The sequence below is a fragment of the Pseudopipra pipra genome, chromosome Z (genome assembly GCF_036250125.1).
Source record: "Pseudopipra pipra isolate bDixPip1 chromosome Z, bDixPip1.hap1, whole genome shotgun sequence".
NCBI classification, from domain to species: Eukaryota; Metazoa; Chordata; class Aves; order Passeriformes; family Pipridae; genus Pseudopipra; species Pseudopipra pipra.
The window spans coordinates 24,238,758-24,258,114 of record NC_087581.1 but is presented as its reverse complement, the minus strand read 5'-3'; the positions used below and the strand labels follow the sequence as shown (position 1 = coordinate 24,258,114).

General features: G+C 46.4%; 1 protein-coding gene and 1 long non-coding RNA gene across 5 annotated transcripts; one reads left to right on the top strand and one right to left on the bottom strand.

Moving 5' to 3' along the window:
- The first annotated feature begins 2,393 nt into the window (after window positions 1–2,393).
- On the top strand, window positions 2,394–9,503 carry LOC135407287 (uncharacterized). 4 transcript variants are annotated; one of them, XR_010426794.1, is made up of 3 exons: window positions 2,394–2,635; window positions 3,037–3,276; window positions 9,257–9,503. It is a non-coding gene; the product is annotated as an uncharacterized LOC135407287 (long non-coding RNA). The 4 variants fall into 4 exon arrangements; XR_010426795.1 differs by lacking the exon at window positions 9,257–9,503 and adding an exon at window positions 7,105–7,836; XR_010426793.1 differs by lacking the exon at window positions 9,257–9,503 and adding an exon at window positions 5,081–5,428.
- On the bottom strand, window positions 8,198–18,682 carry DMRT3 (doublesex and mab-3 related transcription factor 3). The gene is made up of 2 exons (XM_064642195.1): window positions 17,985–18,682; window positions 8,198–11,248 (listed from the first exon to the last, which is right to left on the bottom strand). Exons 1-2 carry the CDS (start codon window positions 18,421–18,423, stop codon window positions 10,284–10,286), a joined length of 1,404 nt encoding a protein of 467 aa, XP_064498265.1. The 5' UTR covers window positions 18,424–18,682; the 3' UTR covers window positions 8,198–10,283.
- Between the last annotated feature and the right edge of the window lie 675 nt (window positions 18,683–19,357).

Below are 19,357 nucleotides of genomic sequence, written 5' to 3'. Positions count from 1 at the left end.
ACTTGTCTTCCACTGGGAATTTCTCAGTCCCCTGCTGGCTCATGGGGCAGCAATCATGCAATGCACTAGATATGCCAAAGCTCACAGTCCTAATTGTATTCTAACATGTGTGGATAACATGGTTGCATTTGCTCCTGTGAACCTAAGACATTTGGCATGATATTTAAGCCCAAGCACACCCAGCATCAAAAGTCCACAAGCAGGAGGAGCAGTACCTAAACTGAATTTCTAAAATTTATATTAATACATACATATTTCTAAACATAAAAGCTAATTTAGACAGAGGGCATGACGTACTGTTTCATACTTATTCAGCTGTGCTATCAAAAACCACAAGTAGGAGCTTGGCTTTTTTAAGCAGGTACCTTGATTATACATAGTAAAGAAAACAGAAAAAGCAGTGTTTCACAAACCAGGAAACACCCCATCAGCAAATCAAACCCATGTTACCTGTCCCTCAATTCAAAATTGATATCTTAGCATGTTCCAAATAAAAGGACAATTGCGATATTTTTAAGGTACAGAGGATTAAATTCAAGCCTATTAAGAGGACTACTCCACAGACAGGACATAACAGTGACTGTTTGTCATGATGAGAAAGACAGTCTTGGAAAATCTTAATTCTAGTAGATACACTAGGCATTACCACAGGCATTACCATGTTTTGTTTTGTCTACAAGATGTTTGTCATTGGAGAATGTGATACAAATGTAATGGCATTAGTCTTACTTTCCAGGCAGACTTACAGTTCATCCTCTGATGGAGCACACTGAAAAAATCTAATATGGACTGTAACCAAGAGAGATGAAAACAACAAGTAGCAAAAAAGGGGCTTGAATGTCCAAGACCAAGGTAATTGGGAAAAGGCCTACATCGTCATATCAAAACACAGCTAGCAGCTTGTGGTCCAGCACAGAGGACATCAGGTGTAGACATCACCCACATATATACTGACATTGCAAGACATTTCTGGACTGATCAGACACTCGTTAACTTTGCTCCACTTCATCATTCAATTGCATAGTAGGAAGAAAAAATTCAAATTTTGGTTACATACTGAGGAAAAGAATAAGTTTCTTGAATGATAAAGAAGAAAGGCAATATCAAGTGTCTTGAAACACTAATACACTAGATGACCCAAAGGTTTGTCATATGGATTTGTCCTAGTTTCAGCCGGGCTAGAGTTAATTTTCTTTTCAGTAGCTGGTATGGTGTTTTGGATTTAGTAGAAGAATAATGATAACACAGTGATGTTTTAGTTATTGCTCAGTAGTTCTTACTCTAGATTAAATACTTTTCATGTTCCCATGATCTGCTAGCAAACAAGCATGAAAGAATATGGGAGGGAGCATAGCAGGGACAGGTGACATGAACTGCCAAAGGGATATTCCATAAATAGAGCAACTTCATACTCAGTATATAAACTGTTCAGGAGGGGTCAATCACTGCTGGCAGAAGAGTGTTGAGCATCGGTCAGTGGGTGGTGACCAATTGTATTGTGCATCCCTTTTTCATCTTTGGTTTCACAGAACCACAGAACATTCTGAGTTGGAAGGGACCCACAAGTATCCTCAAGTCCAACTCTTAAGCAAATGGCCTGTAAGGGGATCAAACCCATGACCCTGATGTTGTTAGTGCCATTTTCTAACCAACTGAGCTAGTTTTTATCTCTCTTTCTTTCTTTCTTTTCTTTCTTTTCTCTTTTTTTAATTTTAACTATTATTATTGTTATTACAATCATTACTAGTAGTAGTGATAGTATAATATTTTATTTGGTTTGAATTTTTGAACTGTTCTTATCCCGACCCTCAAGGTTCACTTTTTTCCCCTATCGGGGAGGGCCAGGGGGTGAGTTAGCGGCTGCACGCTACTTAGCGGCCAGCTAGGGTTAAACCACGGCGGGCTTCCTCAAGTATTCCTCCTTTATTTTGTTGGACCCACTTCCACAGCCAAGCAGGATAAGCAAAACACCTTTGACATCTTCGTCTTTTAGTGAGAGAGGAGTTCAAAGAGAAGCTGTGTGTCTGTGTGCGTGCATACCCACGCAAGACATAGGGACACTCGCTGGCTCTCCCACCACGCCGTGGGAGCTCTGTGCGCACCGGGAGCGGGCAGGGGCTGCGGAGAAGCTGGTGCCTGCCGTGGTGCCTGCCTCCTACCTTCAGGTTTGAATAAACAGGTTCGAGGGAGAGAGAGTCCCGGTGACACCCGCCCTGCCTCCTGCTCCTCTCCGCACTGAGCTGACCCTCAAAGCAGACCCCGAATGCACCTCTAGCCGAGCTGCCAGAGCCACGCAGAATTAGGGAAGGACAGACCCATCCCTCTTCGTCATAACGTGCAGCCATAACATCATGCGGCCATAACATCACCCAGCTCCAGCGGCGCTCAGCGCCGTGACCGCGCTGACACTAGGTGGGGCCATCGGCCAGGGGGACCGAGCCGGGACGGGGAGAGGAGCCCGGGGTCACAGCGTCGCGTTCTCTCCTGTCCCCGTCCCAAATGAAATATCGCTCCTTAGCCCTTATAAATCCACCCAGTATTCGGCTGAAACAGCGCCAGACTGCCTTATTTTATGTGAAGACGAGGCCATGTTTTGATGTCTAGGTCATGTTGTGCAAGACAGCGTTTACTTTAGGTAATTGTTTGAATAACATATGTTACACTGTCTGAATAATATATGTTACAGTAATTTGCGACTCATTCTGTCTCCTGTAATCTCGGCTCAGGGATGCATTCAAAGACAGTTGCAACTCCAGACATTTGGAAGAAGAAAATATAACCCATTTCCCAAGGAACTCACAAATATCTTGTACACACAGTTCACATTTTCAACTGAACTGGTAGTTTTCCAATTTAAGGAGGAGAAGGGAGCCTTGGGATGAAGGACTGGAGTCACTGGTTCTTTAGCATTAGTGATTTTTTGGAGGTGCTGTTGAAAGAAAAAAGCAATTGGAGTTCTTTCAGGCACTAACTTTAATCAGCTGCAGATTAATTACGACCAAGTCATAGTAACTAGGTGTTGGCTTGCACTTTTAGGTCTCAAAGTGTGTAAAAACACTGGAGGTGTGGTGCTGTGAAGGAGGTGAGGAACCAGACTAGAGCCACTACCAGCAGGATGGTGGTGATTGTACTGCCTGTTGCCACACCCAACACCACAGTTATTTCTCCTATTGCTAGCCCAATGGGACAACAGAAAAAGTGGAAGTCTGTTAAAACAGCACAGAGCAATGGTGGCCAAATCAGGAAATATATGAATGTCAGACAATAATTTGACAGGTAGGGTGTTTGCTTGAGTTTTAATATGTTAAAAAATATACCAATCACCTGGGAATTAGTCACAGTTTTTCATAAATATACACCACACAAGTCTGCTAAAATCTCATGTGGTGAACTTTCAGGAAGAGGAGTGAGGCATGAGCACAGCCAGACAGGGAGACCAGCCCCTTTCACCTCCTGACTCCTGGTATAGATCACACTGTTCCCTTTTCAAGGCAATGGCAATGTGGGCATAGACTCTGATAGCTCAGGCTTAGGCATGGGAAAGCATCACTCCCCAGAAGCCATTGAAGGTCAGAAATTATCCCTTCCCTCCTCCCTCTCTGATTATGTGTTTCAAAGTTCTGCAAAACAACCCCAAATCCAGCCCAATTCCCACTCGTTCACAAGGCCTGCAGTGATTGATGCCTGTATTGGGTTCATCCAACATAGGTGAGAATAGCAGAAGGAGGTATGTGTGAGTGAGCAGAACTAATCCCCTCTTTCTTTGAAGCCTTAGAAATATTATTACCTACTCTTCATTGTATTTATATTTTGGGGAAACATTCAAAACAAATTAACTTCTCCCCCACAACCCTTTGTCCCTGATAATTAACTATTTGTCAATAGAGATAAAAGAAGAAAAATGCATGTGGCCAAATGTTCCTTTTGTTTATACCTCTGCAGACTATTAGAAAAAAAAAAGCAACTACGGGAGAAAGAGCAAGGAAGAAAATTCATAACTTACACATAGTTGACCATAACTTTACTAGGGACTAAGCCACATAGTCTAAAATGTAATAGCTGGCCTGTGAGTTGGGCCAAATCTATGAAGGGTATTAAAGTTTCCTGAAAAGGGTTTTGCAGTAAGTGTGGAGCCATGCAGAATAATTTTCTGTAGTTTAGGAGCTGTTCTTCTTGAGAAAATGTTGCTTTTCAATATGTATAATATGTAGCTGTTCTAAACATTAAGCACTGCCCTCACTTTGCTAAGGCAAAAGGTAGGTTGAAGGTGAAAACCCACTGATTTCTGTTACCATGGAAGCTGTCAGTTGTGCAACATGAACAGCTTTGAGCACTCTCCTGTTCCTAGTCAGTGAGTCAAGAGATTAACATGCAGAGGCTGAGAAACAGAAACCTACATTTTCATTGCAGCACTCCCTCAGGTACAATACTCCATCAGGAGTGCTTCTGCACTCCTTGTCACATCGGTCATGTAGCCCTTATAAATGACAAAAACATCAACATTTGACAGGTAGCAAGGAAGTATGTCTCTCTGTATTTCTGAGTATTTCAATGTCTCTTTTATATTTTTCTGTATATAGTGAATTTTATCTCACTCTTTCTGGTTTATATTCACTGTGACAAGAACGAATCTCAGCAATGTGCAGGCAAGGCAGAGGGACTATGTTCCAAAGAAAGATGTTTCCGAAAGTGGGTTTGAGCTTCGCTGCATGCAACAGAGAGGGAAAGTTTCTGTCAGCTACCACAAGTGCCTTCACCATCATGTTGCTGCCACACTGCTCACTCTCACACTGCCTTTCTTCTGTGACACATACCCACTCCTGAGGGGGCTGCAGCCCCCAAGCTGAGATGTGTACTGCTGGCAGACGTGTCAGATGTGCTCACCTTCCTTGGAGAGAGCAGCTGCTCCTGAGCCTGCACACCTCCCTGCCTGAGCCACACAAGACTTGGAAGAAAGAATAGACTTCATTGTGTCTGAAATTCTGCTTTCTCACTGTTCTTCAACCTTTTGCTGACTCATGTATTTACTGCCTTTAGGGAGAAGAAGGGTAATTATCATAAGATTTCTGGTTTTGTCTAGGTGTTGCAGACAAGAAAGTTGGAATGTATGAAGTCTATAGACTCAGAAATATGACAGATGGAAAGAACCCAAGCAGTGTTTACCAGTGTCACAACATTTTTTGTGACAGTGGCTTGCTCAGGGTTATCTCAGAATTGTCCTGAGCTTTTCAGGGAAACTTTCTTCCTGAAGGCAGTCACAGTTCAGCCGTTGAAAAGCTACAGCCTCTCTCTCAGAAAAAATTAGAAACAAAATCTTATACTATATGCTCTGGTAAATACTATGTTCTGCTCTCCTATTTACAGGGCACTGAAGCTTTTTAAGAATTTTCAGATAAAAGCAATTAAATCCTTGTAGCACTTAACTTTATCCCTTAAGGACAGGGAAAAATCTTCCTTGGGTTAGAGGGCAAAGCAAGGATGTAATCTTGCAAAGGTTCCTGCTATCTATCTCAGTTTAATCTCCTGCACAGCTTGCAAAGACATAAAGTACCAAACCACACTCCCAAGGTGCTGTAAATACTTTTTTTCTGTTGTGGCTTCAGGAAAGCCTGGTCTCTGGCAGCAGACCTTCTTAAAGTACATCTCACTCCATAAATGCCAAATCTTTCTGTACATATGATTCCATCCTCTACATGATCTAGTTACTGACAGTGATCTAAGGGTTTGACCCTTCACTTAAGGTCAGGATTCAGCCTGTATGCAGGCATGCTTGGCAACTAGCTGTGGCTATGGCTCTCAAGCACTGCTGCTATTGTGGAAATTATTGAAATTAATCTCTAGTGAGGGACACAATTATTAACCAAGATTCCTGTTGCAGCAGGCATGCAACAGCCTGCAGGGAGTTGCTGAGTCATGCATGAAATCTGCCTGTGACAGTGCAGAATGCTGCAGGGAGCACATTAACAAAACACCATTTAGGATGAAAAGACTTTGTTATCTTCCCATGGCAGACTACTGTAAGAATGTTAAAATACTGTATTAAGATATTTATTAAAGGGAAGGGAGAAGAATGATGCTTCAGAGTTATATGTCCACTAAAATTGAAGTTTAGATAGTATGCATTCAGAAATAATTTTATTTTCCAGTAATGACAATATGCAATATCACGTAAGAAATGAAATTGAAGAATTGATCTTATTCTTCAAATACAGGATAGCTTCAATATTAAAATTAACATATAAATTTAGCATCAATCTTATTTCCCCACTCACATCTGCTGAGTAAATGCACATAAAGAATGAATCACTGAAACAGTATACTGAGAGAATCAAAGTCATTTTTCAAAGATGTCAGCACAAATGTGAGGTGAGCCTGTTCACCAAGCATACAACAAATGTTGCAGAGGTGGCCCTTCAGACCAATAAGGAGGGCAAGTCAGGGACTCCCGGGGAAGCATCACAACCACCAGCAAGGGCAAGGCAGGGGATAGTTTTGGGCAGGACATCCCCATTTCTTACCCCTGCTCCCGTTCTGCCTATTCCCTTGTCTACAGTTACGTGAGCTACTGGAGAATGTGAACATCGCGTTAGGGCTCTCCGTAGCATTGTTATTGTTTACATCACTGTCGGCCCTTAACCACGTTGTCACATCTAGAGATTAACTAGGGGGTTTTAGCAGTGTGTCTCTGGGGCAGCAACCAGCCTCTGTAGAGCCCACCGCACCGGTCTCTGGTGGGCCTGGGACCTGGACAAGCAGAGCCACGAGCAGAGAGAGTGAGCTCTGGGCATTGCCCAGAGAGCAGACAATGAATTCACCCATCTGACAGGAGAAAAAGCAGTCCCAGGGCATCCCAGAGAGGCTCACAGGTGGCTGCTCAGCCAGGAGCAGGAGCTGTGCAGAGGTTGAAGATCTCTTGCTCCAAGAATACCACAGCTGCTCTAGCACCCAAAAAAAGACCCAAGAGAAAAAAAAAAAAAAAAAAACCAAAACAAAACAAAACACCAAACAAAAATACCCCAACACCTCTTTGGATCCTGGGCTCCAGCAGAGACCTCACCAGGCTCAAACCATCTTTCTTGATGCTTGAATTCTTTTTGTCCTCAGGAGGCTTCTGAGCATCAATACCTTGAGCTTCAGCCCTCCTCACCCCCGCGTCCTCCCTTCCTCAGCACGAAGTATTTGCTCCGTCACGAGGCTCCCCTTGTTCACCACAAGATGGAGCTGGGAAACGCAAGGTGTGGGGTGCCCCACCCGAAGGTTTCCCCGGACCCCGGAGGCGTGGAAATCTCGGGATGCTGTACCCCGCAGGTGCTCCACAGGCTCAGGATCAGCCCCGCCGCTGCCAGCTGCGGTGACACGGCTGTCACCGACCTCGGTGAAGGCACGGCCTGAGCCAGGGTGCCAGTTCCGGGGTGGCCACTGTGGGCCCTGACGATGGGGCACACGGGGCTCCAGAGGAAAGGGGGCTCCCTCACCCCGCGGTTGCCCCCTCTGAGAGGGGGGGAGTGGTTGGGCAGTCCCCATCAGCACAGCAGAGGTCTGCGGAACAGGTCCCAGCATGGTGTGGGCAGAAAAAGTTCCTGCCAACACACCAAGGGATCCTTAAAAACTGTATTTGCCTGTAGTGCCAGCCTGGAAAATATAGCTGGGTGAGCAAAGCAACATGTCTAAAATACCACTGCAGGCCAATCAGTATTTCTTAAAAAAAATAATCTTCTGGATACCATTTTAGTTATTTTAGCAATATTTTATTGCATGGCCAAACAAAAATTATTGTTCAACATGAGAACTTGCATTTCTGATTTTGAACAGAGATACATTCACTTTATTTAAAAAAAAAAAAAAGTAATTGTGAGTTGAGTCAAGTTATTTTATAATACCAGACAAGGATCATTTTAACTTGTTTCCTTTTTCAGAACACAACTTATCAAAAGGGATAAAATTTTAAAAAATCATACCACCGAATCTGCATTTTTCAGCACAAGTGTGATAATAGTTCACTCCACTTTAGCCATGGCCAGCTTTCTTTGAAAGATGTGTCACAGTTCCAAGATGCCAAAATTCTGTTCTCTGAAAACCTGCAGGCCATAGTGTTTATGAGCTGTCTAAGGTGCCACTGTTCGGTCTTTCTGCTGAAGATGATTCAACTTCTGTAGCAAAACAAACAAAAAAACAAAACACAAAAAAACCCCCAAACTAAAGCCCATGCAGATTTCATTTAATATACAGGGATGCCTATACAAAGGTTTCTGCAGGAAGGAAATCCGCTCAAAATCAGAGCTCCTGGACCTAACTGCTCTTATCTAGTCTTTGACACTTAATTCCTCTGCAGTCTTGTAGCACAGCATTTCACTACCTCATGCCTTTCTGTTTGCAACATCAAATATATTTTACTTATTACTTTTCTCTCTGGAGTAGCTGTAAGGTGAATTTGTTTACAAGTTCCATGTGAATGCAGGCAAATCTGTCAGGACACAACTGAAATTCTTCATTTAGGAAAATTTTAGATGCTTTCACATTTACACTTCCATAAAAGAACCTATTTATTTTCTTTCCCCCCTTCCCCTGCTTTTAAGTCTTTGCTCTGTAGCATTACCAATAAAATGCTTTTCTGAAGAGATGAAAAGTTATGCAAGATAAAGTATCTTTCTGTTAATTTATCCCCTAAGGAAAACAAAATCATTATTTTATTCTCCTTTCTGTGCGTGTTCAGTACCTTGATAAAATGAAAGATTCACTGTGTGCATGAGACTTGTGAAACAAGAAATGCCAAATGAGAAGACAGGCATTCATATCAACAATGACACTGGATAACATGCCTGATATGTGTATAACAGTTTTAAAGCGCATCTTCTTTAGGGTTTAACTTCAGGGCAGCCTCAACATTTTTCTGAAATGTGGGACTAATCCATACACCTGAAGGTCTGACAGTCATTTCATCTGCATTCAGAGCTGTGTTTTGTACAAGTCACTTGTCAAGCATATGTTGTCAGTTGTGAGCAGTTGAAAAAATGACACTAGAACCTTAACGAACTTCTAAGTGAACAGTTAACTTAGTGGCATTCCTCACCAGAAGCAATTCCTAATGTTACTCAGACACACATAAGATATGCAGTGTAATCAATGCATGCAATCATGCAATAAATTGTTCAAACCAATACTTTTCTACATTTAGGGAAGTTGCCATTTGGCTAAATACTATTTTAAAGAAAGGCCTGCTATTACATTCTATTTCCTTTTTTTTCTACTTCTACAGTATAGGAAAAAAAGATGCTTCTGAAGCACTGGGAGAGCCTTTTGTTTTCTGCTTTCTGTGACTGTAGCAAGCTCTACTTTACTCAGCTGAGCTTGGAATTGTCTGCAGTACATACTCAAGACCTCAGCTTCCCTGATGACAACATTTGCCTCATCTCAGTTGCAAACTACTCGGCAGGGAAGCAGAACCCAGACTTGGAAAAAGAGGCTTTCCTTGACTGCAGTTGCTGGAGCTGGACATTTTAACCCTGCCTGAGGATTAATCAGCTCTCTGTCTTCAGAATGTATTTGCCCAGTATAAATGACATAAACCAAGATCATGATCTTAGTTTATTTTTCTAGAGTCCTTAGCATGCTACATTAACCTGACAATGCTTAATCTGGTGTTCATTTCACAATACACTTCATGCAATTCACAGCTGTAATTGGTTTTACACTGACATTACACATTTCGACCTAGCCATGGGAAAAGAATAACTCTTAATAATATTTCTCTGAAAAGTGTCCAAGCTCAAACGGCACAGAAGGAGCTCATATTAGTTGCATGTGCATATTTCTTTCTTCTGCTTTTTTTATGATCACTGGCATAAGATTGTAAGTTCCTTGTTTTAGTCCATTTGCAATTGAATTATGTTTATTTGATTTCTTATGTCCTGAGGAGTTCTCTCTTATAAAACAGCATTCAAGTATTCTAGTTTAACATCCCCATTTTTCTGAGTTAAGGAACAAAGTAGACCTTGGGCTTCTGTTTCCATTATGAGCCTTCCAGAGTCCCATAACCAATAGCCATAAAGTCTTCCTTTGTAATACAGACTCAGCACTAAAGCCAGAGTATTGCTATTTGGCATTATCCAGTGAAGTGCAAGAAATTTAAAAAGTTATGTCTTTATTGCTATAGTATAATACCAAGCAAAGTCACTTTTTAATACAATTGCAAGAGTTTCATAGAGTATGTGTCCCCCCTCTTAGGGGCCAGTAGTTCAGCTGCACTGTGAGTATCACTTAGCTATCACACGTCAAATGTCAGTCTAAGAAGATGTGTTGAGTATTCTTGAGTCTGAAGAATCAGACCTTTCCTCATATTCATCTTCTGTGTAAATTGGTTGCTTAGACACAATAGGACACCCATCATCAGGAATTGAGATCCTAGGATCCTCTGACGAGCGGGAAGGAAGTACAGGTGAGCTTCGGAAAACTGTGGTTGTGTTGCTAGAGAAAGGACTGACATACTGGGACCGCAGCTGGTACTGCTGCTGCAGTGTCATGGTGTTCCACAGGGTGACATCATTGGGCAGGAACGGGCTGGACTGATTTCTTGCCAAAGTGTTCCTCAACATCAGCGGGTAGCGTGGTGGTTGAGGGAAAGGGTGCTGCAGAGGTACAGCCAGAGGATTTGGCATGACATTACTGGAATCAGCAGAGAACCTTAGCGTGTCAGGAACCCTAAATGCTGAGCCCACGGACCACTTGGAAGATGAAATAGGGTAGGAACTCAGCGTGTGTTCAAAAATGTGCCCGTTGGAAGGCAAAACAAGACCATCGGATTCTGCAGAAGTTCTCTCCCCACTGGCCACCGAAGACCGACTAGACAGGAGAACCTCCACAGCACTCACCAGATCACCACCACACCCCTTCAGGATCAACTCTAGCACAGCTGGCTTTTGATTAGGGAAGATCTTTTTCAAGACTTCAAGTGGAGGTCTGTTTGCTTTCAAACTAAATGGTAAAGAAACTGTCCCAGAAGGACCTTCTATCAGGAGGTGGTTCTGCTCTGGGTGGTACTTGGGGCTGTCTGGATGATTCTCTGTGCTCCCACCATTTTTCTGAACTGCGTAACCGACCTCATCCACTGAAACAATTTCAGGGCTTTCAGGGGTGAAACAGCTTTTGGCTTTAGTCATGTCTGGGGAACTCCTTTGGTCTGTGTCTTTGTCGCTGTAGGTCTCAGCATTGTCTGCTCCACTGGCATCACCCAACCTCTCCTCATTCATGTCTGCAAAGAGAATTCAGAGAAGTTAATAAAAAACTGAAGCCAAAAGCTTTTACAGAAATTTGAGGATAGCGTCTTCTTAAAGTGAACAAAGAATAATGGGGGGGGAGAGCATTTTTCACAGAGATGCTGTAAAAATTAAGGTATCTTTGCAACATCTCGTGAAGATAAAACTGCAAAAGAATAATGTTATCTGGTCTAGGCCTTATAGGTATCTGTCACGTTTTCGCATGTGCAAGGAAAGAAGCTGTAGTCATTTTTCTGTTGCATCAAATACACTGTATCAGTCATCTCTCACTGATTACATGGCAGCAACACACCAGCCAAGTGCAAGCTTTCTCAGAGGAACCTGAGCACTTTCACATCATAATTCCTCACTAGCACCATCCCACTGTCTATGAGATGAAGAGGGCACTTAGGGAGACCAAAATTCCCTCTGCAAGTCCAACAGCATTGGTGGAACTGCTTCATCATGACTACTGGTTGAAGGTATAAAAAGTCTGCAAATGCATCAGTGTATTCAAGTTCTGGCTCTGCAGAAATTGGTTCCTCCCACAGCACAGATTCTAGAAAAATCTGGTTTGAGAAGGACCTCTGGAAAGCATTTGGTCCAATACCCTGTCCAAAGCAAAAGCAACCTAAAATATAGAGTAGGTTGCTCATGTCCCTGCTTAGATGAGTTTTAAATAATTCCAAGGAGGGAAACCCCACAAACTCTCTTAGCGCTTGTTCCTGGTATCTTGCTTTTTATGTGCTAAACTAAGAAGGATAAGAGCTGAGTATAGGGCTGAAAACAAGCCCATTGACCATGTGTCTCCAGGTAGACACTCAGGAATGGGAACATCCCACATCTCTGGTCACTTTAGTAATGCCTGACCTGCGTATAGAATTGTTGTCAGCAAGAAGGAAGAAAGGTTGACAGCGCTTTCACAGACTATGCACAAGGGAGTGCACAGAATTGCTTGAGATTGTTCATGGTTATTTCTCGAGAACACAGTTCTGCTGGTCTTCCTCATAGAGCACAATGATGGTATCCTTGAGAGGCATCAATGCATGGGGAAGGGATCATTGTCCAAGCTGCAGCTGACAAAAGCCTAATTTAACTGCTCAGGGCAGTGCTTTTGAACACACATATGTGAAAAACTACCTGCAAAAAAACCCCCAATTGTTTTCTTGGTTTCCCAAGTCCCTGGTTAACAGCCCAACTAGACAAAGAAGCTGTAAGAAGCAAGCAAAGGTTCCTAAAATGTGCTGATGAACATCCCTGCCCAAGTGAGATGCAACCAGTTAGAGGTATGCAAGAACCTTAGCCTCACTGCTCACCACCTCCTGCCTCTCTCTCGCCCCATTAACAGGCAGAGCATCTCCCCATGCAGTGGAATAAGTTTAGTGTTTCACAGATCAGCTTGAGACAAAGTCTATTAATGCAATTTCCCATCTTGAGAGAGAAGAAGTCAAGGTCTGAGCAAGCCCACGCTGAACCAGAAGCCACTCTGCTCACCAGAATGGGAGCTATAAATAAGTATGAGATCCTGGCAGAGCACAGCCTAACAGTGTGAGTGAGTATGCCAAAAAGCGCTCCTCGTGAGGATTGTGGTACCTGGCAGAAATGATGGGTCATCCTACAAAGATGTGGGATGGTGGTAGTTTGGGATGTGGAAGATAAGCATGTAGCTGAGGAATACAGCTGAGGAACTTAGTTGCCCTAATGAAGATCTCTTTTAGCAGGATAGCCTGGTTTTGATACTTGTTTTTATATTAGTTATGCTCATTGTCCAGTGCAAACAGACAAGCATAACTTTGCATGTTGCTACATTACAGAGAAGGCAATGTATGTATCCTCTCTCATACGCTCAGTGTGTCAATCTTGCCTTAGCGGCCAAGGTGGAATGCACGAATTGTTTGCCAATAGCAAACTGGCAACATGAATCCTTTTGAGGAGATGGTAAAACGCCGGCATAGCTCATCCATTATTTGAGAAAACATGAGGCTCACACTACCTTTCCCTCCTAATCCCTTCACGTGTTCATAATTACGCATTTGTTACAAGAGAAGGGGCACTAAGAGTGATTCACATCTTAGTGAATGCACAGTTTGTACACTGAAGGCTTAGAGAGCAGTTTGAGGACATCTAACTACCGGTTCCTGTCTTAACAGAGTTAGAGAGGCAGTTAGGGGAGATGATAGCCCTAATTTCCACATCAATAGGTTTCACTGTAGTACACAATATTACAAAATTAACTGAATGCAAGTAGAGAGTATTTCAGAACTACCGCATTTTTACAGTGTATCTCTGTGGCATGAGAACAAGTACAACTAGGAAAAAAATACATGCTTTAAAAAAAAAATAAAAATTATATCAGATAAGATCTCTCTAATACATTCCCTGTTCCTTACAAAATATTGTTTTCAGGATATTTTAGATTTGTTCAATTTTCAGTATTCTTAAAAATATCCTTATGAGGCTTCCCTAAAAAATTTTCTCCAAATTCTGAAAATTCATCCCACTGAAGTTTGCATCTTTATCATCACGAGACCGCGCAGAGCCCGATTCTTAGCCTTTGCACAAGGACAGTCTCCTCGTACAGCAGAGATCACAGCGGCGCATCTCAGAGGGCTGTTAGACTTACAGGGACAGACACGGAAAACGAGATTTCGGTGATTTAAATCGAAGTGCTGTTATTAACACATGGAGAATTACCCTCCGTTGGCTAACACTGAGCATGGACGCTGTTGTATTTTTCCCCTCTGCCTTTTCGACAGCATTTCTGGATGCCGGTGTCAGGAGGCTTCATCCTGGGGCTGGGGCTGGTCGCATGGCAGCTCCTGCCGACCTGGCCGGCCCCGGTGCTTCCCTGTCTGTCAGGCTGTGTTCCAACTGCATTTTCCCCATGGGAACACTCCTTGCCCGCCACGCTGAGGGCGCGGAGAGGGCCAGGTGGAAGGCGCGCTCCAGGGACTGTCCCCAACCCTTCACGGGAACAGCCGCGACCGCGATTTTCGTTTGTTTAAAATTGGCACAAAATAGCAATCGTCAAACAAACAAAAATCAGGGAAGATACATTATAAATGTCCTTCTGTGGGCACTAAACTGTAGGAATATTGCATGTGTGTATTAATAGCAAATGTTTATATTTTCAGGTACAAAAACAATTTTGTATTTAGAAAGTACAACCCGCTGCTCTTCACCAAAGCTTTTTTTTTTTTCCTTTAATAACTTGTAAGCTTCACATAAAGATGTTCTGGGCTTCAAGAAAGAGATCTTGTTCTGGGATATTTTTCTTCTGTGGGGTTTGGGTGTTGTGTTTTGTTCTGCGTGGGGTTTGATGGTTTTTTGCTGTGGGTTTTTTTGTTGATGGTAGTTGGTTGGTTTGATTCGGATTGGGTTTTTTTGGGAGGGGGCTGTTCTGGATTTTAGTGAGGTTTTTGGTCTTGTTTAGGCGGTTTTGTATGTTTCTGTGGTTTTGGTTTTGGTTTTGGGGATTGTACTTTTCTCTCTCTCTCTCTGTGTGTGTGCGTGTGTGTGTGTGTGTGTGTGTGTGTTGGGGTTTTTTCCCCCCAACACCTTCTATTTCAAATTGCCTGCATTCAAGTATTCACTTTGTGATCCCGGGGAAAATTAGGGGAACTGTTTTCTTATTGATATAAACGATGGGGAGTATTCATAAAATAATATGTTTGCAGAGACAGATACAAACCTAGATCTACAGAGATGCAGCGCAAATACAGATACACATAAAACACAGAACTGTGGGAGAACCATGCATGCATTTACAGTAAAATACAAATTAATAAATAAAGCTGCTACGAATTTGGAGCAATATATACCCCAATTCTCCTTGACTATTTATACATTAAGGATCATGAGTCAAATCTTGTAAAGACGCCAAATAAAAGTAATATGGATGAGAGAAGCTGTTCTCAATTCAATAACTTGTCTGGAAAACTTGGTATAATACTTTGGAACAAATTTGTTTCCTCGATATTCCCACTGCTGACTCCCTGTTAAAACAGCTTGTTCTTTGATTGTTAGGACAGATTTTCTTGGATCCCAAAAGAATTTGCTGTTTTCCTTATTTGTATTAATAGAAAGGACTATACCAGAACTAGCATAAAAACATGAAAAGTTAAATTCGTTGGTTTTTGGTGGGGTTTTTATTGGTTTGTTTGTTTGGGGGGGATTTTTTGGTTGGTTGGGTTGTGGTTTTTTGGTCTTCTAACTGTTTGGAGGAAGGGGGGTGTTAGTTTGGTTTAGGTTGTTGGAGTTTTTAATTACTTTCACTTCAGGCTTTCATCCCTATCTTCAAAGGTCTAAGGTACTTTGTAGGAGATTAATCACTCTTCTCTAACACAGAGACAACCGTGCTGCATTAAGAAACTGGCTCTGATAATAAGACACGACCCAATATAGCATTATATTGTTTACAAGCCTGGACAACTACTACTAAGAGAAATGTGCTCATGTGGGCGAAGAAAGTTCATGAGCACGGTATCAGGAGGAGGGATCATCCCAGTTTAGCAGAGGCAGGTGCAACAGGGGTAGTTTCTATGTGCATCATTTGCACAGAACAGAACTTCACAACTGTCCCACCGAAATGACAGGATTTTATTCTGGTAGGAATAAAAGCAGAGGGATCTGATTCCATCGTATGTCGGGAAATTTCCCCTCCGTAGTGAAAAACACCTTTCAGGAGATTAATGTCCTCGCGGTGGAAGTGTGTTTGTGTGTATGTTAGAGACGGGACGGACAAGGGGAACAAATAATTACATACATGTTTTGACGACGATTTTAATTGAGGTAGTGGGGAGAAGGAAGTGAAAGCCCTGCCGCTCAGAACACGCAGGACAGTTAGAAATAAACAAGTTGTGTGGTGACAGGAAGAACCATTTTCCACTTTGCTGTCACGCATCCACATGTTCATAAAAAGCGGGGGAAAAAACCCTCTGTAACAGTCGGGGACCGGGGACCACGGGGGTGACGTCTGTGTAACCAGGACGGCTCCTCGGCGGTACCGGAGTGCCCAAGTCGCCCCATCCCGGCCTCACCGCGGGAGGGGGCGGGGGCAGGCGCGGCACTGAGGGCCTTGATTTATGGAGATCTCCTCCGTTATGTTTGGGGTTTTGTTTTTTGGTTTTGTTTTGTTGGGGTTTTTTCTTCGGTAAAGCTGCTAGCAGAAAGTGCTGACTGGCTGGCAAGGAAGAATTTCTCATCAATACACTTTGATTTTATTTTGCAAACAAAATGCCTGTTGCTTGGTAACATTTCACTTGAGCCTGACCTTCCCCAAAAGTTATTGCTATCAGATTCGATTTACACTCTCCTCCCGTGATTACTGTAATCTTTTAAACTGGGAAGTTCATATATCAAGGGGAAGGAAAGTTGGGCGTGCAAGTTAATACCGTTCCTATCCGTCAGATTTATATCGTGCTGGTGGACAGGAACTTGTACTTTCTGGAAGAAGCCAAGGGGGCTTTTCATCCCCTTCCCTCCCCAATCCTTCGGCTTCACCGCCCCCACTTCTACGCAGGGAGGAGGCTCCGGCCAAGCGCCGCCGCGGATGCGGGTGGTGAAAAGACTCTGAGCTGGTGGGAGGCTACGACCAGAGGAAATTTGGGCAAAGACCCCCAAAGCCCAGGGGAACGGCCGACGGAACCAGGCGGAAGTGCAGGGGACAGGGGGGGTGGAGGGCAGGCAGGTGGTGCCATGGGCCGGAGAAGAAGAAGTGGGTCCCAAGCCACCGGCATCCTCGCCACACTGACAGACTCAGCCGTGCCGCCGCCTCGGGGCCGGTGTTGTGTCTCCTCCAGTGCTGGAGGACAAAGCCCTGTGCCGGGGCCCCCACGGACGCCTCCGTGGCCGGGATGGCTCCGTACCGCACACGGTAGCCCGTGGGTGAGAGCTCAGGGTTCGCCATTTCCCTGCCGGGGTACTGGGTAAAATTTCGTCAGTCTCCGCTTGTCGGTGGAGCGCACTAGGCTGCCAGCGGCCTGTCCGACGGGTATGCCCGTCGTGAAAGACTGTCGGCTCCCGCTCAGACACCGGGCGGGGAATGGGACAGCAGTTCCGGAGCGTTAGTTTTGCTTCCAGAAGTGTGTGTTACCGACAGGTCGCACTCACAAGGTGCCGGTTGCGGGCGGTGGTTTCAGCAACCCCGACCTGCCACGAGCAGCCCCAGACGCGACCCGGAGCGCAGGAGGACTAGGTTGCCCGGTTCATCCCCTACCACCACCTCACTTCTTCCTGTCATCCTTGCTCCACAGAAATCCTCTAGCTCCCGGCGCCGCTTTTAGTCCGAGGCACTCTCTGGAGATTTTGTCCTGGACGAGGCCCCGCAGCCCCGACGTCCGGGGTGGGGGAAGCCGGGGAGCGACTCCAGCCGGCTAAGGGGACCGGGAGCGGCAGAAGGACGTGCGGTTGTGATCCACGCGGGATCAAAAGCGGCACGTCGGGGAGCCGGCTGGCAGCGGCGACATTCGCCGGCCTCCTCCGCTGGTCCCGGCGGCCGCGATCCTGGCCAGGCGCTGTGTGGCTCCTTGCTTTTTATAGAGGGACAAAGGGCACCCGCCGAGCTGCCTTTCCATTCCCTTCCCACGGCGCCCGTCGGGAGGAAGGGAAAGCCCTCGCCTTTCTTCGTCCCGGCCCCACCCCTCGAGACCCGCCCGTCGGGGTCTGTCCCGGCCCTCCCTTTCCCTCCTGCCCCGGTACCGCGGCGCCCTGCCCGGCCCGGCCCGGCCTCACCTGCCTTGGAGAGCGGCACCGGGAGCGCGGGGGGCGGCTCGGTGGCCCAGCGCAGGGCGGCGGCGGCGGCCAGTTCGGCGGGGGCCCGCGGTGGTGCCGCGCAGGGCGGCGGCCCCGGCGGCGGCGTGGGGGGTTCGGCGCTGCCCGGCGGCCCCGGGAGGGAGCGCAAGGAGTCTGGGAGGAGGCTCTCCAGACTCTCGTTGGCCTGCTGCCGGCGGAGAGCCACCTGCGCGGCCATCACCCGCTGCCTCTCGATGATGAGGATGCACTTCTCGCAGGTGCAGTCCTTGAAGCGGCAGTAGCGCTTGTGCCCCTTCAGCCAGGACAGCACTCCATGGTTGCGGCACCGGGCGCACTTGGGCGTTCGCTGCAGCGGAGCCCGCGGGGGCTGCGACACCGGGCCGCCCATATAGAGGTACGGGGAGCCATAGCCGTTCATGCCCGCGGGAGGAGCCCGACTGGCTCCGGGGCGGAGAAGGGCTCAGCGGGGGCGGGCGGAGGCCGGGGCGCTGGAGGACAGGAGGAGGGAAGCTCTGCCTGCGAGCTCCGCGGGGGGCGCGGCTCCGGCCCCGGGCCGGTGGGGATAGCCGCCGCCCGCCGTGGTGACACCGACGGGCAGAGCGCTGCCGCCGGCCCGAGAGACACTGCCGCTGCCCGCGCCGCCCCGCTGAGCCCAGAGACCCTCAGCCTGCCCCCGCCCCCCGCCCGCCCCCACCGCCACCCTCCTTCCACGCCGCCGACGGGGGGATGGAGGGAGAGAAAAAGGGAGGAGGAGAGAGGGAGGGAGGGAAGCCGTCGGGGTCGGCGGCGATGCCCGTACTGTGCCGAAGGGGTTTGTCCCCGAGGGGGCCGGAAGTGTGGCTGATACCAACTACCCCCCCCGCCCGAAAGCCCCTGGGGCTGGGGGGAGACCGGGGTCTAGGAGGTTTCCCCAGGCTCCGTACCAGTCCCACATCGAAAGCCCGCGGGACACTGCGTTCGGCGGTCGATGAATGGTCGCTGCCGCTTGCGGCCCAGCGCTGCGGGGTAGGGGGGTGGGTCGAGATCAAAGTTTTACCAAACTTTCAGCCGCGAAGAGCTTCCCGGAGCAGGAGCTGCCCGGCACCAAGAGCTGCCCAGAGCAGCTGAGCGGAGTCGGGTTGCGGTCGCGTCCCCGCGGGATCGCGCCGCGGAGCTGGGCGGCCGCAGGCGCACCTGCCCTTCGGGGTCCCTGCGTCTCCTGCGTCCCGCGCCAAGATAGCTGCTTAAACGCAAACAATGGCCATAGAAAGGAACGCGAAATTCAGGGCAAATCAGGTTGCTTGAAACCTCTCCGATGTGTCTGATGGCGGCGGGCTTGTAGTCTTCAGTATTTCCGGACGCAGAGAGGTTTC